General features: G+C 51.8%; 1 protein-coding gene across 5 annotated transcripts in view; it reads left to right on the plus strand.

Moving 5' to 3' along the window:
- CHCHD6 (coiled-coil-helix-coiled-coil-helix domain containing 6) overlaps window positions 1–21,483 on the plus strand; it is a 246,316-nt gene extending 224,833 nt beyond the window's left edge. For 4 of the 5 annotated variants that reach the window (XM_082746860.1, XM_082746859.1, XM_082746857.1 and 1 more), the window contains 2 exons: window positions 18,465–18,600; window positions 21,287–21,483. In XM_082746860.1, coding sequence (XP_082602986.1) covers window positions 18,465–18,600; window positions 21,287–21,315 — 165 coding nt within the window. In that variant the 3' untranslated portion in view covers window positions 21,316–21,483. Of the gene's footprint in view, window positions 1–12,446; window positions 12,513–18,464; window positions 18,601–21,286 lie in introns of all 5 variants that reach the window. The other variant, XR_014315950.1, reaches the window with a different exon arrangement.
- The last annotated feature ends 1,094 nt before the right edge of the window (window positions 21,484–22,577 follow it).

The following is a 22,577-nucleotide window of genomic DNA, read 5'->3' on the forward strand; positions in this document are numbered from 1 at the left end:
TCTTAGTGTCCCTGCCACCACTTTGCAGGTGTCCAGCTTTCCACACATTGACCCTGTGCCCCATGCCTCCACGTGTAGCCCCCCTTCTCAAATGCTAGACAGCCTGGCATGGATGGGTCTCCTCCTGTTACGGTTTACCCTGACAATTACCAAAATGAAGGAATTCACTCCAGGTCTTGTAGGTCGAGAACTGTGAAACCAGTGTTCTTGCAAAACGCCCCCCCCCCCCTTCAAATACAAAGAAGCTCCATAAATGAAATTTAAGTGCCTTTGTCAAGGTCAGAAACCAGTTAGTTGATTGGGGACCAATCTAAATCTTTTGGCTCCACACCACTGGGATTTTCACCTTACCGTATAGCCCTCCAGTTTGTTGGCTGAACTACTACAGGGTCTAAGCTGGCGCTGAACTCAGCTTGCCTGCAGACTTTGAGAGACTGACCTCCTGAGCACACCAAAAAGCCTGGACAGTGCAGTTTGTCAGCAGTTTGGGCTGAGAGATGGAGCCAGGCATGGTGCCATCCGGAGGACCAGTGTGCCTCTGTGGCTCGTCCAGGAGGTGGTCGGGGGAAGATGGCACCTTCTAGTTCTGGCCTCTGGAGTTTGATCTGGGTGGCCTCAGGCAAGCTACTCTATCTGCTTTAGCTCCCTGTCTTCATTTGTGCGAAGACTGAATTACACTGTGAGCAATGGCAGTGGGGTCCATCTTGCCCTCTGTAAAGGTTCCAAACGTGTCCATGGGCTGTCTTGTGAATCAGTGGTCTCTCATCACATTTCCGTCACAGAGCAAGGGTGGCCCTATATGTTTTGCATCCAGGTGACAACTGTGGCCAGAAGGTGAGGCATGTAAGCTTGAAAGGGGTTGCGGGGTGTGTGTAGAGAGGTAGTATCACAGGGGCCCTTTCAGTCTCTTGCTGGGGTAGCTGGAATCACAGTAACTCTCGGTGCCGAGGCCCAGCTCAGGGTCCCTAAGTCTGGAATCCTCAGGGTGTCCTTCCTCAGAGCCATGTGACTGAGACAATGAGGGATTCCCAGGCCATGGAGAGAGAGCAGGCTGCAGATTATCTCACTGCTCAGCCAGCCAGCAGCAAGTCGTGACCCCAAGAACCCAGAGAAACAGCTCTTCCTATCTGGGTCACCATATCCTTACTCTCCCGATTTGTAAAAGTACAGGCTGCAAAGAATACATTTCCATCAAGGGAAATTGGCAAGGGGCCATGAGCTTGTGACTGGTGGCCTGGGGGCAAGGAAGCCTATTAGCAAAATGACCCTCCTCGAGGCCAGCATTGTAGGGAAGGGAGTCCAGCAGCAGCCTGAAAGCAGAACCCCCTTAGTTCCAAGACCAGCCCCTCTGCTTGCCCACACTGACGCAGCACAAGTCAGTCTCCCCGCATGTTTCCCAGCTGTGAAATGGGGCTAAGAGAGCAACCCAGTGAACTGGCATTTAGGTCACATGAGAGCATGTGTATAAAGTAGTAGACAGAGGGCCTGGCACATAACAAGGCTTCATTCAATGGCAATTCAGCTTACTTATTACCGCTGTCGACCCTGTTCGAATCCAACATCCAGCTCTGACTTCCAAGTTGCAATTTTTTTTGTGCCATCAGCCACATTAAAAGACCCATGCCAATAAGGTTTTTAAATGAAATGCCTCTCATAATAGATAAAATCCCCGTACCTAAGACAGCCCAGTGCTTAGGAGAATTCTCCTGCCTGGGGCCGTGCCACTTGGTAACCGCAGCAGGCCACGGAAGGAAAGGTCAGCCCTGCTGCTTTGTCTGCGGGCCCCTCGGGGCCCTCTTCCCTTAGGACCACCTGCCTCTTAGCCTCTGCTGCTCCCCCACACGGGTTCTCCCCACAAGCTCTGCATGCACACCACCAGGGGCGAGGCACTCGATGCCTCCCTGCTCGAGCTGTCGAGATGCTGTTCTGATTGTCCCTGTTCTCCCTGCACTGCCTATTGTCTCATTCTTCCTTTTGTTCCTCTTGCTCTTTGGTGCCCCCGTAAATATTTCTGTGCACAGAAGAGGACAACAGGTGGGAGGGCACTTGTATTTATGACCCTTCCCATGGTTCGGGCAAACCGCGAGGCACTCTGAATGTATTATCTCATTTATTATCCCTATTCTGTGGACAATAAAATTGAGAGTCCTTGAAGTGAATGGGCTTGCCCAAGGTGATAGAGCTGATGAGCAGGAGAGTCAGATTACAGCCCACAACAGCTGCCTCCAGAACCTACTATTCACAGGGAGGTGTGGCTAGGCAATGCAGCTGGGGCCAGACCGAGGAATTTCGAATGCCAGGGGTTTGGGCTTTATTTTGATGCCTTGGGAAGCCATCAGAAGTGTCTGCTCTTTGAAACGACATGATCAGATGTGTGTTTTAGGAAGTTAACTCTAGAGGTACTATATTAAGTCTGTTAAACCACAACTCTCCATCCGATCCTTGTTCAGCTGCTAATTTTTAAACCTGAGTGCAGGAAATTACATTCATCTCTACCCGATTTCATGCTCATTTCAGCCTGTTGTTCCAGCCCATCTCTCAGTCTGCATGTGCATGTGTATGCCTCCAGCCCATCTCTTGGTCTGTGTGTGCATGTGTGTGCATGGTGGAGGGTGGAGGGGTGGGGGAGAAGTACATACCCCAGGAGAAGGGGAGGAAAATGCCTGAGATGGCTTCCTGCCATGCAGCCACTAGCTCATGACAGCCATGACTTGTGACAGTGTAGAAAGCATGAATTTTATCTCTCACATACCTGGGCAGTGATGGAACAAGACGCGAAGCTAAAATAACATGACTGATCTTTTAACAAATGCAGCAGACTATACACATATTCCATTGACTCTATCTCAGAGTAAATTGATTTGGAACTTCAGAGATAAGTACAACCCTTATTCACTCCTTCTAATTCAATAAATATTTAGTTCCTACTGTGTGCAAGTATTCCTTTACTCTGCATTTCATGCCTATCCATCTTCATCCTCTATAGTCTGTAAGTGTTTGTATGTGTACAGATAGGTAACAACACTGTGAGAGATGAATAGGTCCTATGCTTGGTCTCTACATGTATTTTGTGCCTACCAATTGTTTGATATGCTTTCCAGTGTAGCATCTTAAAAAGATCAGTGATAAAAAATATTTAGATGAGTATATATTGTTATAGTTTTTCAAAATGAGAAAGAGTTACATTTTCTGATTGGAAAATGATACCTGACTATTGTAAAAAAAAAAAAAAAAATTCAATGCAGCAAAATAGAGAAGTAGTTTTAAAAATCCAGAATCTCTCAATACTTCTGTTTTGGTAACATGACTTTTTACTTATAAGAACATAGACCCACTCTTGCCTGTAAATGAGATCATGAGCTCTTGGGAAACACACCATTCCAGGATCTTCCATTTCCCCTCATCCACGTGCCACAAACCTACTTCTTTGTCACTCAGTGTAGATTTAAATCTTCATTTTCAGTTACTATATTATTCTTCTACATGTCATAACGGAACTTAAGTCACCAGTCCCCTTATTGATGGGTCCTTGGGTGTTTTCCATTTTTTTTCCCAACATAATGAATACTGTAACACACTGCCTTTTCTGTCTCTGTGCACTTGCTTAAATCCTTCTAGAGAGAATTATTGGGTCCAAAGGATGCACACACACAAAGCCATATATTTATATGTATTTATGTATTTACATTTTGCCAACTGCCATCCAGAACAATGGATGTGTGGTACCAATTTGCACTGTAGTGATGCTAGAGGAGGGTGTACCTTTTCCCAAGACATAGCAAGCACAGGATTTTAACAGTATTTCTAAAAAAAACATCTTTGCCAACCTCAAAACCAGTCTTTCACTTTTAAAGCTCCTCATGTCTTCAAGCATTAGTGAGGTTAAACCCTTTTCTATGTTACTGGCCATTTGTATTCCTTCTTTTATGGATTACTCACGGCCTTTGTCCATTTTTTCATTATTATCCTTTTTAAAAGGTCTTTGTATAATGGTGTTAATCATCTTGTTTCTTTTTCTTTTTTTTTTTTTTTCTTCTTCTTCTGTTTAATTTTTAGTTTACTTTCTGCTCTTCAGAAGCTGACTTGGGTATAGAGATCCAGTATGTTGTTCATTTTTCTGTTTGTGGCTCACATTACAAAGGTCTTCCTCCCCTAGTACCCATATTTTTAGGACTAGTACCTCTGTGATTTAATTCCTTGTCATTAAGTTGTTGCTCCAGATGACCCCCCTGTGATTCATTTATGTGTAAGATGTGAAGTACAGATCCTCCTCTGTTTGTTTCAGGTTTTTTTTTTCTCCAGATAGGGAGTCCTTTGTCCCCTTAGCAGGAATATAAAACTCCATCCAGTCATATGCTAAATTCCTTGGGTCTATTTCTAGACACTTTTCCAGGGCCAATCCTGCACATTTTAAATATGTTTAAAATACATTATGCAGCTACACCTATTTAAAAATAATAAATATCTAGCAGAACAAGTTGTTCTACCTTGATGATCTTCTCCCCATTTGTTTTTGTTTTTTTTTTAGATGAATTTAGAATCACTTTGCCAAACTTCCCCTACCCCACACCCAACTAGGGGGAAGAAAAAGATAAAAATAAAGAAAGGCTGGTGGTCTCTTTGTGGGGAAATGTACAGCCTTTTGTATGCATTCAGGCCTCTCAAATCACCATCCTTATTGTGGTTTTATTTTAAAATAATTGTAAACCTGTAGAAAGGTTGCAAGAATAATACAAAGAATTCCTGTGTCTCCTTATAACTCAGCTTCCCAACTGTTTACACGTTGAGAGTTTGTGTCCTCACTTTTCCCTCCAGGTGACAATATTGTCTTCTCACATGGTGACCTGACCTGAGAGTACTCTAGTGCATCGGTTACCTCCCAAGGATATGTCCTCCATGGCCACCACACACCCCTTCCAATCAGGATACTGCCCTGACTAACCCTAGATACAGACACCTTTTATCTGCTGCCTAACCAAACCTTTTTCTTTCTTGTCCAGGATCCTTCCCAGGGCTTTGTGCTCTGCCCACTTATCATGTGTCACACAGTACCCTTCAGTGTGGAACAGTTCCTTAGTCTTTCCCTATCAGTCATGACCTTGGCAGTTTTAAAGAGTGCAAGCCTTTTGTTCTGTAGGGTGACCCCAACCTGGGTCCACCCAGTATTTCCTCATGACCAGACTCAAACTGTGCTTTCTTGGCAGGAAGACCTCAAAATGGTGCTATGCCCTTCAAGGTGCCTCTCTTCCTGCCACTAGTGATGTTGACCTACCACTGGGTCACATTGGCTTCTGTCTGGTCCCTCTGCTGCAAAGGCTACACTTTCCCTTTGTATCTGACTAGAATTTTGTGGGGAGATACCCCATTGTATACCAATATCCTGATCCTCATCAGACCTCCACCTAGCAACCTTAGCTGCCAAGGATGACTCTCATTGGAATCAGCCTCGGAGACAGTGGTTGCCAAATGGAGATTATTTCCATTGTTTCTCCTTCCATTTATGAACTGACACTCTATTAAAGGAAGAGTTTTCCCTTCTCCCCAATTTAGTTAAGATATTCCCTCATTATGTTAGTAAAGAGTCAGGGATTCAGAATTACTCATTCAGTTCTGATGTATATTCTTATTAATCTGATGCTCAAAACATCCTACTTTTGGCCCTTCAAACAGACTCTTCTGTCATTTTAACGTGTCTCTTCATTCTTTGAGGATTTTGCGACTTTCTAGCAAAGGTGTTCCAGAACTATCTTGTTCTTCCCCAGTGCCAGCCCTGGAATCAGCTATTCCTCCCAGGAGCCCTGTTACTTTGACTGGAGAATAGTATTTAGAAACCAGGATCTGGGCGCTGGGTGTGCTCATTGTTACTGGGGCATGTCTATGCTTCTAGGTGCTGTCCAGTGGGTAGAACCAAGAACACATGTATTATGAGCAGACCTACGTAGGTACTTGAATTTATGTGAGTACACATATACATATGCATACATCTGGAAGACTTATTTGTCTGTCTGTGTATATAAAGTCCATATTGGTACTTCCAATTCTAATACCATGAGTTCTTAGTAGCCCCTCTGTGTTTAGAGGTTCTTTGTCAGAGAGCAAGAGACTAGGCTCCTATTCTCTTCAACACAGACACCGATTTGCTTGATCACTAAATGTTATGCTCAGTTTTACCAGCCTCCCTACCACTGGGGCAGCCTTTCTACCCACCATCTTTGCATCCCCACCCACTGCCCTCATGGCACGCCTCTGCCACTACTGCCCAGTAGCTCCTCCGCATCACCCCCTTCCTCCAACTTCTGCTGGGAGGGCAAAGGAAGAGCGAAGGCTGAAGGAAGACATGCCTCTCCTTCGTTTTTTTTTTGAAAACAGCTCCAGTTCTTCAGCAACCTGGACATGGTGAGGACACAGAGGCCTAACCCTCCTCCCACCGCTGCATGGCTGCAGGCTATAACTGCACCCTCCCCCAGCTGGTTTTGGCTTCCTCACCTTAGATCAGGTTATGTCTGAGGTCTCACTGGATTCCAGCAACCTAGGGCCAATGCTGACTACACCAAGGGAAATCAGCTCTGCTTCAAAGCCAAGATGTGACTTTAGAGAGGAATACTGATTTTTCTGGGTGCATGAAGAACACACTGCCAATAGCTCCCTTCTGGTCCATGGTACATTTGATGTGCAGAGAAAGGTGACACCCTTAGGGAGCCCTTTTGCCCCCTCTGCTGTCACTGCCGGAGGTAGGGACTGCCATCCTTCTTGTCTCCCCTCACAATGAATCAGGCCTGAGAAGAAGGGTTTCACATCCTTCAGCGTCCAGTTGGGAAAACCAGCAGTATGTGTGTTCTGGGCAGAAAGGGTTGCATATGAGATCCAGAGGCTGACACCAGCTCTGGAAGAGAGCATGAGGTCAGGACTACTGCGGGAGGTCAGAGGACAGACTTGGAAGATCTCCACCTCAAGTAAGAGTTGCGGGGAAGCTGTTGGAATTCTCTGGAATCTCTGAGAGGCTCCATCTGGCCATTGTCTCCTCCATGCGCTGAGCAAGTGGTTGTAGGGAGCTGGCCAGGAGCTGCTGCAGGTCACCTACCCCACCACAGCCACCCCTGCAGAGGCTCCGCCTTTGCTCCACTCTTCCAAATCCCACATGGCTCCTCTGGCTAGTACACTGAAGCCTGGAACTCTTCTGGAAAGGGCTGAGGTCTGGGAATTGGGCAGGGCTGTGACCTATCTATGCACTCTCAGGGCAGTTCCAGTCAAATCTCTCTTCATCAGACTTCTTACTTAAGCAAACCGACAAGACTTGGCGAAACTGCCCAGTGTCTCAGTCCCAGGGACACCTTGGCTGGTAGGCCACCCACCAGAGATTCCTATCTCTTCTTTCAGTGGCTAGCTCCCCTGGGCTCTGTGGTCAGGGACACTGCCTACACCCTTCCCTTGAGCTCAAGGAGCCCCTTTCCATAGCAGCATCTCCCACCTCGGTCCTGGCCTATGAAGAAGAGCCACCATACACCTTCCCAGGTGCTCCAGGAACCTCCTCACCACTGTGTCCCTCAATGGCTTGGGGACAGACTGCCAGGGCTGGGTAAGCAGGCCATGCATCCTAAGTCCAAGCCCTGGGTACCTTTCTGCAACACACCCTGTGCAGAGGCAACATGACAGCCTCCACCAGCTAATCCCACTGACTTGCCAGTCAGAACTCTACCTCCCCATCCCACATTGGTTTCTTCCTGGCTTCACCCCTTGCAGTTCTTTGATGTGAGTATGTCCCTGCCAGTAGCCAGTGGTATTCTCATCTCCTCAAGGGCAAGTGCTTTTGCGGGTCTGGAAGCAATCAGAAATTAGGGGTCTTGATGAGACTCTGTTCCCTGGAAAGGGCCTCCCCCAGGGTCTTCAGGCAACAGGAGGCTGAGCTCCTCACAAGGCACCAGTCAGGGCGGGGTGGAGGGGCAGGCGCCTGGGTGGCTCAGTCTGTTGAGCATCTGGATTCAGTTCAGGTCCTGATCTTAGCGTGCTGGGATCGAGCCCCATGTCAGGCTCTCTGCTCAGCAGGGAGTCTGCTTCTCCCTCTCCCTCTGTGATTTCTCTCTCTCTCTCTCTCCCTCAAAAAAATTAATTAAAAATTCTTAAAAGTGGGGGGGGCACCGATGGCTTAGGTGCCACAGGGAAGGGCTGGCGCTGCTTCTGGGCCTTGTAGATGTAGGCAAGCGGGGGTCTTTGGGGGGGCAGGGCCAAAGCTTTGTCCCTTGAGGGTCTGGTGCACTGTAGGCCCTCAGCAAATAATTGCTCCTTGACTGAGGGAAGTACTCTTTGTTTACTGGGGGCAGTCAGCAGGGTTGGAGGCTTTGTGAGATGAGGGAGAGTTGGGGCAGTAGGGGGCAGGTGGCTTGTGTGAGAAGGAACCTGGTTCTCATTGAAGCATTGCTATGAGGTTGGTCGGAGTGGCTTCTGAGAGCCTCCATCATGGGTACATATGGCAGGGGCTGAGCACATAGCTGGAAGGTAGGCCTTCCTTCCTTGGGAATTTCTGGACCTCCTGCTAGTGTGGGCAAGGAGGTGGGCTGGAGGGGCAAATGAGAGGGAGGGAGGTCAGCCATCCAGGACATGACTGAAGTTGCTCAGGTGAGAGGTTGCAAGAGGTCAGGGAGAGAAGGGTGGGGAAGGGATGGGCTGCCTAGGCCTAGGGATCCTTGAGGTCCTCCATGCACTCCCTGATGTTGACTCCCCGTCTGGTGAGTGCCGTGCTGGCAGGGGGTGCGTCCTGAAAGCCTCCAGCAGCCCTGAACACTGCAACTGTGCACTGTACCCCAGCTACGCAGACCCCCCACACCAAGGCCACAGCCACTGAGGGACCACGCCAGGTCTCTCATGGGTCTCTCATGGGCAGAAACAGCACAAGAAATCTCTTCGGCCCCAGGTGGTCTCAGTGTGGCCCTCCTTGGACACGGCAGCACTACCAGTTCCTCCCTCATCACAGACACCCAGAAGGTACCAGCCCGTGTCCAGCCCACATGGCCAGTGACTCGGGAGGCGTCCTTGGGAAGAAAGGTGCATCCTTCATTTTTCTTCTGGCAGAGGAACAAAGCCAGGAGTGACCCTTTCCCCACTGCATGTGCATGGATATGCATATGAAGTGATAGTCCCGGGAAGGATCCTGTCACAGGCAGCCTCTCCTTCACAGACTAAGTGGCAGCCAGGGGCCAATTTGTGTTTCCCTGCCTCTTGAGAGCAGAGCCCTCCCTTGGCTCTGGGCAGAAGGGCCACTTTGGCAGGCCCTGGCTCTGGGAATAGCTGCCTCCTGCCCAAGGGTTGGGGTAGCCGGAGGCCAGCATCGAGCAGCTGATAGTGATCCCCGGTGGCAGGCTGATCGATGGCGGGATCTTTGGGCTCCACTTACCCGGGCTGAATGGCATATTGTCGATAGCAGCCAGTTAACCAAGTCCTTGGTAACCAGCTGGTCCCTTCAGCACCCCATCCCTAGCTGCTGTTAAAACAAAAACCTCTCCCGAACAGCTAGATTGGACCTGACGAAGATGAATGTCTAATTCACTTGGAATCTCCTTACTGCTGCCTGTAATAAAAAGCCTGCTCCATATATTCACCCCCTGCCGATGTTTCTCTGAAATTAAATATCAGGAGGACATATAATAGCCCAATTCCACACCAGGCCAATATTATCAGATTGATGTCAGCAGTGATAATGGAAGAAGGATAAGTTGATGAGATTTCATTTATTAAATAAGAGCACACGGAGGTTTGGGACTGCGCATGTGAGGACGCTGAGCGTGCTCAGGCAGAAGAGCCAGCTGGGTTTGTTCACAAGGTCCCCCCTGCCAGCTCCTATGTGGGGGTGACACGCCCCCCCCCACAAGCACCCGCAGGAGGTACTGCCCCCATGTGTTGCCCGAAGCTGGCTTCCCTGGTGGGACTATTGGCCTCATTTCCTTTCTCCTTCCCACCTTCCCACTCGGCTCTGCTGTGTGTCACCAGCTTTGTGCGGCCTCACATTCCTCATCTCCGCCCCCACTTCTCCCCCTGTGGGTGTGTACCTTGGAGCACCCCCCACCCCACCTTGAGTGGCCAACTTTAGCTCTACTCCGGAGCCCTGCCAACCTTGTAGTTTGGGGCAAATGTCTTTTGTTTCTATTTGTATCCTTGGTTGTTTCTTCTTTGGGAACTTTTTGGAATTTTCCAAAGGCCAAATAGAGCTCAAATGGACCCAAGAAGAGCTGGGAGAACAGGAGCTGTGGAGCCAAAACACAGCAGGCTCATACCCTTTCTCCATCTCACTACTGTGTGACTGTGGGCAAGTCACTTCACCTCTCTGAGACTAGTGTCCCCATCTGTAGACTGGGACGGTAATGCCCAGCTCCCAGGTCAGTTGTGGCTATGCTTAGGACCTGGCATGCAGTAGGCCCAAGTATTGGTTTCAGGTGACCAGGCCCACAGGCCCACCCAGATGTAATCTCAAATGAGACCAGATTTTCTACCTGTGCTAGAAATGCTGGAAATCTGGGCATAGAAGCATACCCCTTGTCATCGCCCCCCCTCCCCCATAGCCTGCCCCTCAGCCCAGGAGCATGTGGATGAGCTCTGCAGATCTGGTCATGAATGAGAGTTCCCCCACTCATTAATGAGGTGAAGCCAGTCAGAGCTACCAAGTGCTTCTTTAACTGGTGACCACACTGGGGTGGCAGAGGTGAGACTCTGTGTCAACCACAGCGCCTGGAACTTGATGAATATTCATTGAAGTGTGGCTCCTGTGGCCAAGGAGCCCTCTGTCACTGAGAGGGGCACATTGCACCTGGTTAGAGGGTAACTAGTGATTTCACCTGCCTCCCACTAACACCCTCCCCTCGACCACCATTCAGCACTCCCAGCTCTGCCTCCCAAGCCTGGATCAACCCTTTCCTGCAGGAGTGACTGCATGCATTTCCTGGAGCAGCTGTGACAAAGCACCGCACTCAGGAGCCTTCAAACAGAACCAGCTATTGTGCCTTCCGCTGGGCTTCTGGTGTTGCCCGCAGGCCTTGGTGCTCCTTGATTTGCAGGTGTGTCACTCCAGTCTGTGCCTCTGTGGTCACGTGGCCTTCTTCCTCCTGGTGCATCTGTGTCTCTGTGTCTCTCCTTATAGAGAGAGAGTTGGGGTCCTCCCCAGCCCAGAATGACCTCTTCCTAACTATCTGCAATAACCCGTTGCCCATTAAGTTTGCTCTCGGATGCTCCCAAGGACGTGAATTTGGCAGGAGGCTCTCCGATCCACTGAGTTACGTGTGTGTCCACATACTTCCCGGGAGCCCTTGACCCCAGCGGTCTCATCACCTTGTCTTCTCTAGGCAACAGTCTTTTGTCTACAAGTGGCAGACACTCAACCCTAGCTCCCCTCAGCCAAAGCTGGTGCTACAGGAAAACTAAAAAGTCGCTAGCTGAGAAGTTCAGATGATGTGAGGGTCTGTTCCATGTGGGCCATGGCCCAGTTCCTTTTCTCCTTGCAGGGCGCGGTTTTAGCCCTGGAGCTTTCACTGGGCCCATGGAGTTGTAGGGCTGTGCTAGCCTGGGTTCAGTGGTGTGGACCAAAGCCCGCCTCCCTGGCCAGTGAGGGCAGAGCATGTGGAAGGATGTGGAACTGCTGGAAGCTGTGGTGGGTGCGTCTGCTTCATCTGGTGGTCTTGCCCTGTGACTTGGGTACAATGATAGATGAATGCATGGGACACTTGCTGCTTTCTAAAGCTGAGTTCCCTTCCCTCCTGATCCCCCTGTGTGGCAGTCTTAGGAATGGTCTTCTGGGCCCTCCCTTAAGTGGAGAGAGGCTGGTAGGTGTGGCCAAATCCAGTGGTGTGTGTGCGGTTGGAATGCATCAAGGAGGTCCCTGCAGTTAAGGAAGGCTACTCGGGCTTTGCCCCATGGGGGGGGGGGGCAAGATCAGACAGAAGGACCAGACACAGACAGGAGCGCCTGGCTCCATAGGGCATGTCTGGGATACTTCCCTGTGGTTCACTTGTGTCTTGGGGGAAATGAGAGCCAGGCCAAAAGGCCAGCAGGCCCCTTAAGGCCTGAGACTAACCCCCTCACTCAGCTTGTAAGGTGCTGGGGAAGCAGCCTCACCTCTTAGGGCATTCAGGCTCGTGGTCTAGTGATACCAACTGCATGGCTAAACATAGATGATCCCACCAGGGTGTGTGGGGCTGCTCAAGGGCCAGGGGAACACAGCGGGCATCAGGCCTAGAGGAAGGCTCAGACCTGATTACTGGGTCTGCTTGTCAGAGGATGAGCGTGAGCAAGCTGCTAGGTCTCTCTGAGCCACTTTCTTCATTTAACATAAACTAAGGGAAAGTCTTGTTCCCGCCTTATAAAATTCTTCTGGTGATTAAACGAGGTAATGCTTAGCACAGGTTCCAGTGAGCTGTAATCACCCAAGAAAAAGGGTTTTAAACTGGCTTGCTTTTTTTTTTTAGAAATCTGGCCTGCTTTATGTTCTAGAAAAATCACCAATTACAGGAAAGAGGAGGGGTAAAGAGAAGGTAAGGAGGAGTTTAAGCATCTGTTGTCATAATGATGGGGACGAGGAAATAGATGGGGGGCTTCTGGGAGACAAATCCTGGGGCACCTTTGGTGTGGTGGGGAGGTGGGAGTGAGTTGTGAGGGAAGTCAGGGACGACTGGGCACCCGGCCCGTGTGGCCAGTTTAAGAGTGCAGGAGGCAAAGTGTGCTGTAGTGAGAACCAGGCCTGCTTGGTCCCGGTGGGCTGCCCAGCCACCAGTGCCCACAACAGCCTAGAGCTCTGCCATGGAGCATGAACTGGGGGCCCCAGTGCTGTGGGGACAACAGCGGCCACAGCTCGCAGTGAGCAGAGGAGAGGGGCTAGTGGAGTAGAGTCGGAACGGGGCCTCCCAGTCTCTGGGATTGGTGATGCTGCTGGCCATAGCAGGACTGTGCCAATGGCCCCGAGCCTGAAGAGCCTCACAAGGCTGACCAGGGGACCAGGGCCAGTGCTAGGTAGGGGAGCTCCGGGCAGTGCTTCTTAGAAAGGAGAGCGGCTGACAGGGAGGCAAGAGGCACACATGGTTTGGGCTTGAAAATTTTTTCAACTTTTTGGAAAAACGAGTGTGTTGGTGGACAAAGTAGAATGTGAAGCCAGGGATGCCGTGGTGAAGAGGTGGCTCTGTGCGCGTAGGGCAGTGAGGCCAGTGCAAGAGACACGAGGAAGAAGACCATGAAGCTATAGGGAGGGGCTCAGGTGAAGGAAGCTGGTGAGGCAAATGAGAGGCCAGGGGAGCTCAGGGAGACTAAGGGGAGAGGAAGACCCTCTAGAAGGATCATTATGGCCAATGAGAAGGCCTAGGGGTCCCTACTGTGAGAACCACTCAGATGAGGGGCAGGGGAGGCCGGAGACAGTCAAATGGGGCTTCTACAAACAGGAGCCAGAGGCCCAGTGGAGCAACTGAGGGAGAATAAAAGACCTTTGGCAATGCAGGATGGTTGGAAGGGAGAGCAGTGAGTGCCATTTAGGTGTGCCCAGGTATACGGGTAAGTTAGATCACCAGGAGCCGGATAATGAGTTTCTGAGCTGTTTGGGATGTGGAATGGATACACCTTCAGTTTCCAGTTTGAACGGAGAAAGGCAGGGCTGGCTTAATTAGAGGCAAAAGGGATACATTAAGAATGAAGGCAGGAGCAGCTATATAGACTGAGGGTGGGAGAAACAACTAGGATGAAGGGAAACATCTAGAATGACTCCAAGTTTCCAACTCAGGTGGCTGGCTAGAAGGATAGCCATGCCTGCCACTCATGAAAGCAGGAAATTAGGGAAGGAGAGGGGTTCCTTGGTGCTAGACGGTGAAATCCATTAAGGAAATGAGGCATCGGTATAACACAGGGTGCTTGGCTTGAAGTCTCCAGGGGCCTGATGGATTCCAAAGTCTTGAGGTCCATAGAGTAACTGTGGAATGGACCTGGGGATTGGAAGTGGGAGGAGGAGAAGTTCCAGGTTGGGTGGGAGTGATGGATGAGCTAGCTTGGGGGTTGCATGGCAACGGTAAAGGAATACAGGGCCTGTGTGCCCAGACAGGGAGGGGGGGGGCAGGCGACCCAGAGGTAGAGGGGTTCCCAGCATGTGGTGCCCAGTGGTGAGAGCAACTCCCGCTTTTCAGACAGGGAGCTGGGCAGCAATGGGAGCATCCAAGGAAGCTCTTCACTGCTGGCCTTGATGGCCTGACTGTGGTGCCACTGGATGGGAAGGAAGGGTATGTTTTCATTCCTGGCTAATGCTTTGCCTTTTTCAAGTATTCTTTATCACTGCTCTTATGGAAACAAGGAGATAGATCTCGGGTTCATGGGCAGCATGAAGGGAGAGGGGCTCCATGATACTGAATGCCCAGAGGTCATCATGACATTGCTGGTCTTTTTGAAGCCCTCACTCCCTATGCCCCTATGTGTTATGCCCCTAGTCGATCCTCTGGGGACCACTTTGCTGAGTGGACACAGTGATCTCTGCCACCTGCTTATCATGAGCCCCACCTATAGCCATCACGCCAACTCTCAGGGGAGGCAGGGTGTGAAAGCCCTTTGTGCAGAGGAAGCAGTACTCAGCCATTTCTTCAGTGTGTGTGACACCACGCGACCGGAAAACATGCTGGTTGTTGAGGATTGCTGCCCACTTGCCGAGTCTCAGGCAGCTCTGCTCAGTCGGGCACCCCCTCCAGCCCCTGACCACACAGTGGGAAGTGGCAAAGCCAGAACCTTCCCCTGGGTTTGGGGCAAAACGTGTGTTTTCCCATTGGTCCACAGGGCATCACACTCATGGGTCTGCTGGATCCTGGGAGAAAATACACTGTGATGGGTACTGTAAGACTCCTGGGGACAGAGGCACCAGTGAGACCTGGGCAAGATCTGAACAGGCTCTGGAAGATGCTAGAGCTTAGGTTACAGGGAGAGGGACATGTTCAGAGAAGTCCCGCCTTTGAGCCGACCACTGGAGTCCCCAGTGTCAAAGCCTCCTCATCTGGACCCTTCACCAAGTGCCCTGTAACCCCACCCTCTCTTCTTCAGCTCTCTTCCCACCCTAGCCCGACCACTGACAGCCAGGTTGTTGGTGAGAGCAGCCCTTCATGACACACTCTGTCATACACATGCCTGTCCGGCCTTCATCAGCCTAGGGCAGGTGCTGTTCCCATTTGCAGGTGAGGAAGGTAAGGGCCAGAGAGGTGAGCCCCCTTCCTCAGCAATGTGCTCTCGGCCTTCTCACCTGGGTGACGTTAACCCCCTCCAAGCCACGTGGACCGTTAGGTCTAAAGCACTTGGCAGCAAACTCCCCTCAGATAGGGAAGCAAGATTTATCTCAACCCCTGGAAAGTTCCTAGCAGGCTATGGATACATTTCTTGTGCATTTGAAAAGCAGCTCTTCCTAAGACTTGACTGTTTCTCCCTATCTGTGCTGATTGGTACCCTGAGGCAGGGTGGCGCTATGCTTGGATAGAATGCACCTGATTTCAAGAATGGCTGGACCCCAGGCCCTGCCCTGCCTTGCTTCAGAGAAAGCCTTGTATTTGGAGAGCTGTGCTCTCACTCTCCTCCTATTTCATTCAGAGCCATTTAGTGGACAAACGGGTGAAATTTCTTCCAGCTGACATTTGCCTGCCATCCCATCTCCTCATATTGTTCCTGATAAATCCCAGAGGAGAGAAGCCTCTGGAGTCCCAGAGGTAATACTGGTGTGGAAGGGATGGATTTCGCCATGGCCCAGTTTCTCCCAAACTTGGAGCCCACTGAGGGTTCTGTGATGTTTACCCACAAAATGCACAGGAGCCTCTATCCTGGGACCTGAAACCAAAGGAGGTAGGCACTGACGGAGAGGGACAAGATCTAAAATAACTACTCTACCTTTGCACAGCCTGCAAAATGAAAGCCAGGGTCCCTGTGGCAGGTCTGGGGAGGGCGGGGCCGCTCATGGGTTCCGAACTAGTGCTCCAGGGCAACTTGGCCATACCACCTGGCCCAGGCCCCTCTTGCCCCACCTGTCCTGTTTCCCTATAGACCTGTAGGCCTCGTACAGACTTAGGGCTACAGCTCTGCCTCCACTGAGCCCGGCACTTCCACTGATCACGGATGCCAGCAGAGTCCCTGCCAAATGCTGGGCGGGAGCCAGGAACAGGACTCATGGGGGTCATGTGATGGGGGGGATGCTTTCTCAGGAGGTACAAAAGGGGATGCCACAAAGCCTGTGCCCTCAGGAGCTATAGCAACAGGGACCAGGAAAGAGCCACAGAAAGATGTGACCTCATGGGCTTCAGCCCACCAAGAGCAGGTCTGGAGCTGGGAAAAAACAAGTTCTATCTTCCCCAGAACAGAGAACCAGAGAGTAAAACAAACAGGGGAGGATAGTTGAGATGGAGGGCTGAAAGCAAAAATCTGTGCGTTCCCAGTGTCCTAAGGGAGGATGGCAGAACAATTGGAAGTGAAGCAATTAGCATAGCCGTAGAGAGAATTTGTCCAAGATGAAATGCCCAGCAAAAGGCTGAAAATACACTTTGAAAGACTCACAATTAGATGCCACCAAGTCAAAATACAAGAATGGAGAGACAACCTACAAGCATTGGGGGGAGTCAAGGGGCACCCCAGTGACCCCAGTTCTGGGCACAGGCAGGCGGAACCCAGTAAAGCGGGTCCGGAGAGGAAAAGCGTGAATCCTAGGAGACCATCTGCCCCTCTATGTGCGAAGATTGGAGGCTAGTGCTAAGACAAGACCCCATATGTCCTAAGTAAGAAATCTGTAATACCTCATTTATGCCATGTGGACATAAGGCAGGACCGTGATCTCAAGGACTAGAGTGGCATGGTACTAGAGGACTGGCCTCAGCTCCATGGCTGCATATCCTCAAAGCCTAATAGAATCACACATTGTTGGGGCAGAGCCAGGCCAGCATAGCCATGGGAGCCATCCTTTCTGCTCCCCTCCCTTCCGGGAGGAGGAAGCCTCCATCTACCACCACCTATTCATTTTCCTTTCCTGAGAAAGCAGGCCTGAGGATGATGGTAGCCAACACATGGGGATGGTGCAGGGGAAGGAAGAAGCACCCAGGCCCGCGTGCCCTTGTTGGTGGCACAGCAATAGCAGAAGTGCCACCTCCAGGCTAGTAAAATGAGATCAGTAAATACTGCATATCTTACCTGCTAAGCCGCTGAGTATTCCATTGCTTGCTGTTCTTAACTGATGAACTCGGTCTGTTTGAGTTAGTTTAAAATAATAATGATGCTACTCCATTCCAGCACCGACTGCATGGCTGGATTTCTAAAATATAGAGACACTGGACTGGGAGAATGACGAACCCACAAGTCTCCCTGCTGCGTGACAGAGACAGAGCTACGTCAAGCATCAAAGTGACGGTCTCATGGCTGAGAACCTCCAGGAATGGCTTTCTGTATTTTTACAGTTCCTACCAAGTGCCCTGGCCATGAGTGGTATTTGTTCTGAAAGGTCGCATCAGGTGTCGTGGATCCGTCCCTGGCAGCGAAGGTTCCCGCGTGGACCTGGCCTGAAATACCAATCTGTGGAAACAGTGCGACCAAACCCATATAAACAAATATGTCTGCCCCCTTTCCACTTCCCAGTGTGCGACATTGGGCAGCTTACTTAATCCTCTGTATCTCAGTTTCTTGATTTGCATCAAGGGATGAGAAATCATAGCACATACCGCTCAGAGCTGCTAGGAGTCCAAGAGTAGGATGATGCCTGACATGCCTCGTGAGTGTGTGCAGGCGTGTGTCTGTGTGTGTGTGTGTGTGTGTGTGTGTGTGTGTGTGTGTGTGTGTGTGACACAGTGCACGCATGCTGGCGGGAGGGAAAGGAGAAGGGAGAGGGGGCAATGGAAGGAGTCGGGAAAGAGAGAAACTAGTCACGCTGGTGATCTCTATTAGCATGATCTTTATTTCACTTGGTTTTGTTTTGTATTTTAGAAAACATACTCATTTTTTTTGTAGGTTCTGAACCTACTTGGATAAAGAAAGAAAAAAAGAGTAAAGCATCCCCTCAGTACTGCAGAGGTGATCTCTAGGAAGTGAGGTTCTAAAAATGTTATATATTTTTTTAGACATTCCTATACTTTTCCAGGTTTCTTCATTGTGCATGTATTGGGTTTTGAAATCAGATTAACAACTTCATATGAAAAAAGAGTTGTAGGGTGTGTGATCACACAGTCACAGCCAGGTGTACCCCTGAGGCAGGAAGAGTCAGGTGGGGGCACAAGAGGCTTCCAGCTGGCCCCCTTAGGGCCAGAGCCAGTGTGGATCCCAGTCCCCTTGGCATCTACTGTTGTGTGACAGCACTCAAGCCCCTGCATCCCCTGGTTCTCTCTCTGAGGGGTAACTGGATGATGTCGGCCACCAGGTGCCTCGCCCATGGTATTGAGTGAGTGAGCTGATCGCCCTCCTGTCCACTAGGACCGAGCCTCAGGCCCACCTGCTCTCTGTCCCTACAGGCCCCGCAGGATAGAGCCCGTGTGCTCAGGGCTGCAGGCCCAGATCCTCCGCTGTTACCGCGACCACCTACAAGAGGTGCTTCTGTGCTCAGACCTGGTCAAGGCTTACCAGCACTGCGTGAGTGCTGCCCACAAGGTAAGGCCATGCCCTACCCTCCCTGCCTGCGCCCTTGGGCTGCTGGGTGTATGGGGGCAGGGCACGAGTGCTGTACTCTCTTGGCCTGTCTTTGTCTGCTAAGTCAGACATGGTAACCCCAAGCCTCTGCCTTTTGCACAGTGATAGACTCAGGCCTTCAATTTCCTCTGCACTTCCTGGTTCAGATGTTCTGCGTTGCTGATCCCATGACTGCTTTCGGATATCTGGGTTAGGAAAAGCGGGCCCAGGCACTGGGCCCCACTAGACTGGGTCCAGGAGCGGCTCTGAGTAAGCTCTGGGTCTGGGAGCATCTCTGGCTCCCATGTTCAAAGGAGCAGTCACCTAGAAAAGGGCACATATGTGCCACCTACTTCTTAACCTTTTAGCAGTTGGGGGTGGGAGCTCAGAGGAGGGCCCATGGTGCAGGGTAGGGGTCCCAGAAAGGGCAGGGACAGCCCTAGAAGAAGAGCCTCTGGGTTCAGGGAGGTGAAAGAGTGGTGTGGCAGGCAGGTGTGGCCTGCCTGAATGTGCGAGGGAGCGAAGGGTACCTCTCAGCCCATCTCACTTCTGTGCTGGTCTGCAGGGGCATGCTGGCATCCAGCCCCTGGTGAGTGGGAGGGGGTCATAGTGGTCCTAGGTCTCACACATCCCCAGCCCTCCTGCAGGGAAGCAGTGGGGTATCCTAGATGTCTGAGGTTGACTGTGGGCCTCTCCTGAGACCTGGTCCCAAGGTCTTGCCCTCCATCCCTGACCCTCCCAGCCAGTTCCCAGTCCTGTCCTCTCACCTCCCCACTGTTGTTCTTCTAGACAATTCCATCCTTCTTCCCAAGCCCAACAGTTCATAGCCCAGGCTGGACCTGGCCCCTCCCCATCATTTACTTGGGGCACCTGGCTTGGACCTCTCCAGAAGTCTGACACATTTGTTCAAAGGACTGGAGGATGGGACCTTCTTCCCATAGAAGAGCTCCTTTTGTCTGAGTAGGAGACAAGCTGCTGGAGGTAATGATGGTGGAGAGGCTGAGGCCAGAGGTCAGGTGGCCCTCCAGCTAGATCTAGCAGTCTCCTCCTCAGTGGACCCGCCTCACCAGAACCCTCCTCACTTTGCTATCAGCTTGGGACCTGGGAGGCGAAGCTGCTGCCACACTGGCTGCCTCTCCCAGACAAGGTGCAGGTGCCTGTCTGGGCCTTGAGGCCTGCTCCCTGGAGGAGGCGGTGGGACAGCCTGGAGCCCCGCAACAGCTCCGCACGGCACTGGCTAGGCGCAGAGCCTGGGTAGATCACGATTCCAACCTGCTGTGGAGCACGGGAAGCTGTGCTGCCAATGGTCCCTGCAGCACAGAGCAGAGCTAGGCCAGACGCCCTGCACCGTACCACGTGGCTGTGGAAACAAGGGGCCCTCCCGCACCCCTTTATATCTACCAAGGTGCGTGTGAAGGCTTGCACAGGAACCCTTGCCCTGCTGGGATCTGCAGGCCATCACCCAGGCTTGCACAACATGCACCTAACTTTCTACTGAGCAAGAGACTTGGGGTCCTGCCGTGGCACCCCCTTGATTCACCACAGAGCACTCTGGCACCCCTCAGCCCCTGACCGCCCTCCCTCTCTTCTTCCTTCAGGCCCATGGCCCCAGGGTTTTCAGCCCCTCCCCCCAGCAGAGTATATCTTTAACAAACACATCTCACCAATATATCTTCATTGCACTGAGGCAAAAATGTGATTATGAAGGAAGACAGATTGCATTTAACTCCAGTGTGTTCTATGTAGCTCTAGCACGCCTGAGAGAGGCTCTGGGGCACTGCCAGGCCTGGCTCCCTCCTTCCCGGCCCCCAGCCCCCATCCCCCGGCGTTATTAAAGCCTAAATTGGAGACTGAGCAACTGGCAGCAGCCGAGGCCGGCCCTGCTCCCGCTGCATATGCAGCGTTCCCTCGGAAGAAGCGCACTCCCCCTACTCCCGCAGGGCCTCGGTGCACAGACACACACATTGCGCCCTGTGCTGAGATGCAGCAAGTGTTGCTGCCTGCTGCCAACTTCTGCCTCAGAAAACTCCTGGTGGAGCCAGGGATGGGGCCTTGAGCATCTCTGATAGGGATGTGCTTCTAGAAGCCCCAGGTGGCAGGAATCCTCATCTCTGGCAGACAGAGTCCCGCCTGGTTGGAAGCCCAGGATGGGAGGCACCTCCCCGGAGTCCCTGCCAACACCTGGGTGGTGCCTTCCAAGCCCAGGGACGTGTACATGTGTGTGGACGTGGGCAGTGCTTCGGAGGCAGGTTTCCAGCAAGAAACAGCCTGATTGTGAGGGCTCTCGCACACCAGAGCACTCTCTCTGACTGGCTTCACTGAGAGAACTCTGAGTGGTTAAGTGAGATAACAGGGGAGATGTTGGTGAGGCAAGGCAGCCTTGGGCTGAGGCCTGCCCCTCTGTAAGGGGAGGCAGGGAGGTCAGATGGATACAGGGTCCATGTTAGCGGGCCGATGCAGGTGTGTGTTGGGTGGGCACCAGGCACGGAGGTGAAGAGAGCCAGTCCCAGGTCTCAGGGACTGGCTGGGGAGTACTCCTTCCTTTGAGCAGTGACACTGATGGGGCATCCCAAGAGCCAGGGGCCCTCTTGGAGCTGAGGCCTGGAGGATGCACAGGGGTCCCAGCAGAGTGAGCGGTGACTGAACTATGACCTGTTCTCCTTTGTAGGGGTGAGGAGCGGCTGGCCCTGGCAGTGACTTGGAGCCCTGAAGAAGGAACCGGTTATGGGACCACAGTCCACAGCCCCCTAGGCCACGGCCATTTTCTCCTGGGTGCCTATGGATGCCTCTGTGCTTGGGGCTGCCACGTGTGTGAAAAATAGAGTATGTGCCACTGTCCAAAAACAAATAAAGCAAATAAATGTCTTTGTTTTCAGTCATTCTCTCGGCTGGCAGACAGCCACTGCTGCCTCCTCTCTTGTACGTACCTGGGCTGGACCACAGCAATGCAGGCTGAATAAAACAGGCTGTTTCCCTTGGGGAGCACCCAGCCTAGCAGGGGACACAGATGTGGAAACCCACGATTATGCTGCAACAGCAAAAGGCCAGCCAGAAGCAAGTATGAGATGCAATGAAGGGAATGCAGTTCTTTCTAGGGATGGAACAGAGTGAACAGGCCAGCTTCCTGACAGAGGTGCTGTCCGAGCTCCAGTGTTGAAGCCGAATGGAGGACTTGCTGGGCAAGCCAGAGGCTGGGTGACTGAGACCCTAGATGCCCGGCTCAGGGGGCACAGAGCATGAACAGCTGGGCTTTGCAGAGAGCAGAGTGGGGCCTGGAGGGGTAGCAGGGATGCCAGGCCATGGCATTGGGGGGTCCCTCTGAGGCCACCATGGTGGCTCTCAGTGAGGATGGGATCAAGTGGGGCTAGACTGAGTGCCAAGGAGAGCCCTGCGGGCACTCACGGGCATTTTAAATGGGAGACAGGTGGGCCAGGTCAGGGGACAGAGGTGAAGCTTAGGAGCTGAGATTAGCATTAGGGTACTGTAGGGGAGGATCAAGCATGACTTCCAGATCTCTGGCTTAGGTGCTGGTGATTCTAGGGGCTGAAATGAGGGACACAAGGACTGAGAAGAGCAGAGGACAGTGGGGTTTGGGATGGCTCTGCTCAGTAGGTGTCCACACACCAGCCCTCCAGTCCTTGACCTTCGACAGGATCCCTGCTGAGGCGCCTTGACCACACCCCAGTTGCACCCAGCCTGGCCCAGTGCTGTGTGAGGGAGGCAGCCAGAGGAGTTTGGGGCGGGGCTTCTGATGCACTCACTGCTCTGCTGGTGACCTTGGATTTCCTGTGAAAGTTCCTTTGGAGAGCCTCTAGCCATCTGGAGCTGAGAGCCTGGATCTTGACTCGGGCTTTGCAGCCCAGGCATCTCTGCTCATCCCCAAATTCTCACACACAAAGCTAAAGTTGAGGCTGGGGCTTCGCAGTGTCCTATTGTCTGGGCAGGTAGCACAAGGCAGC

The sequence above is a fragment of the Mustela nivalis genome (assembly GCF_964662115.1).
Source record: "Mustela nivalis genome assembly, chromosome: 1".
Taxonomy (NCBI): domain Eukaryota; kingdom Metazoa; phylum Chordata; class Mammalia; order Carnivora; family Mustelidae; genus Mustela; species Mustela nivalis.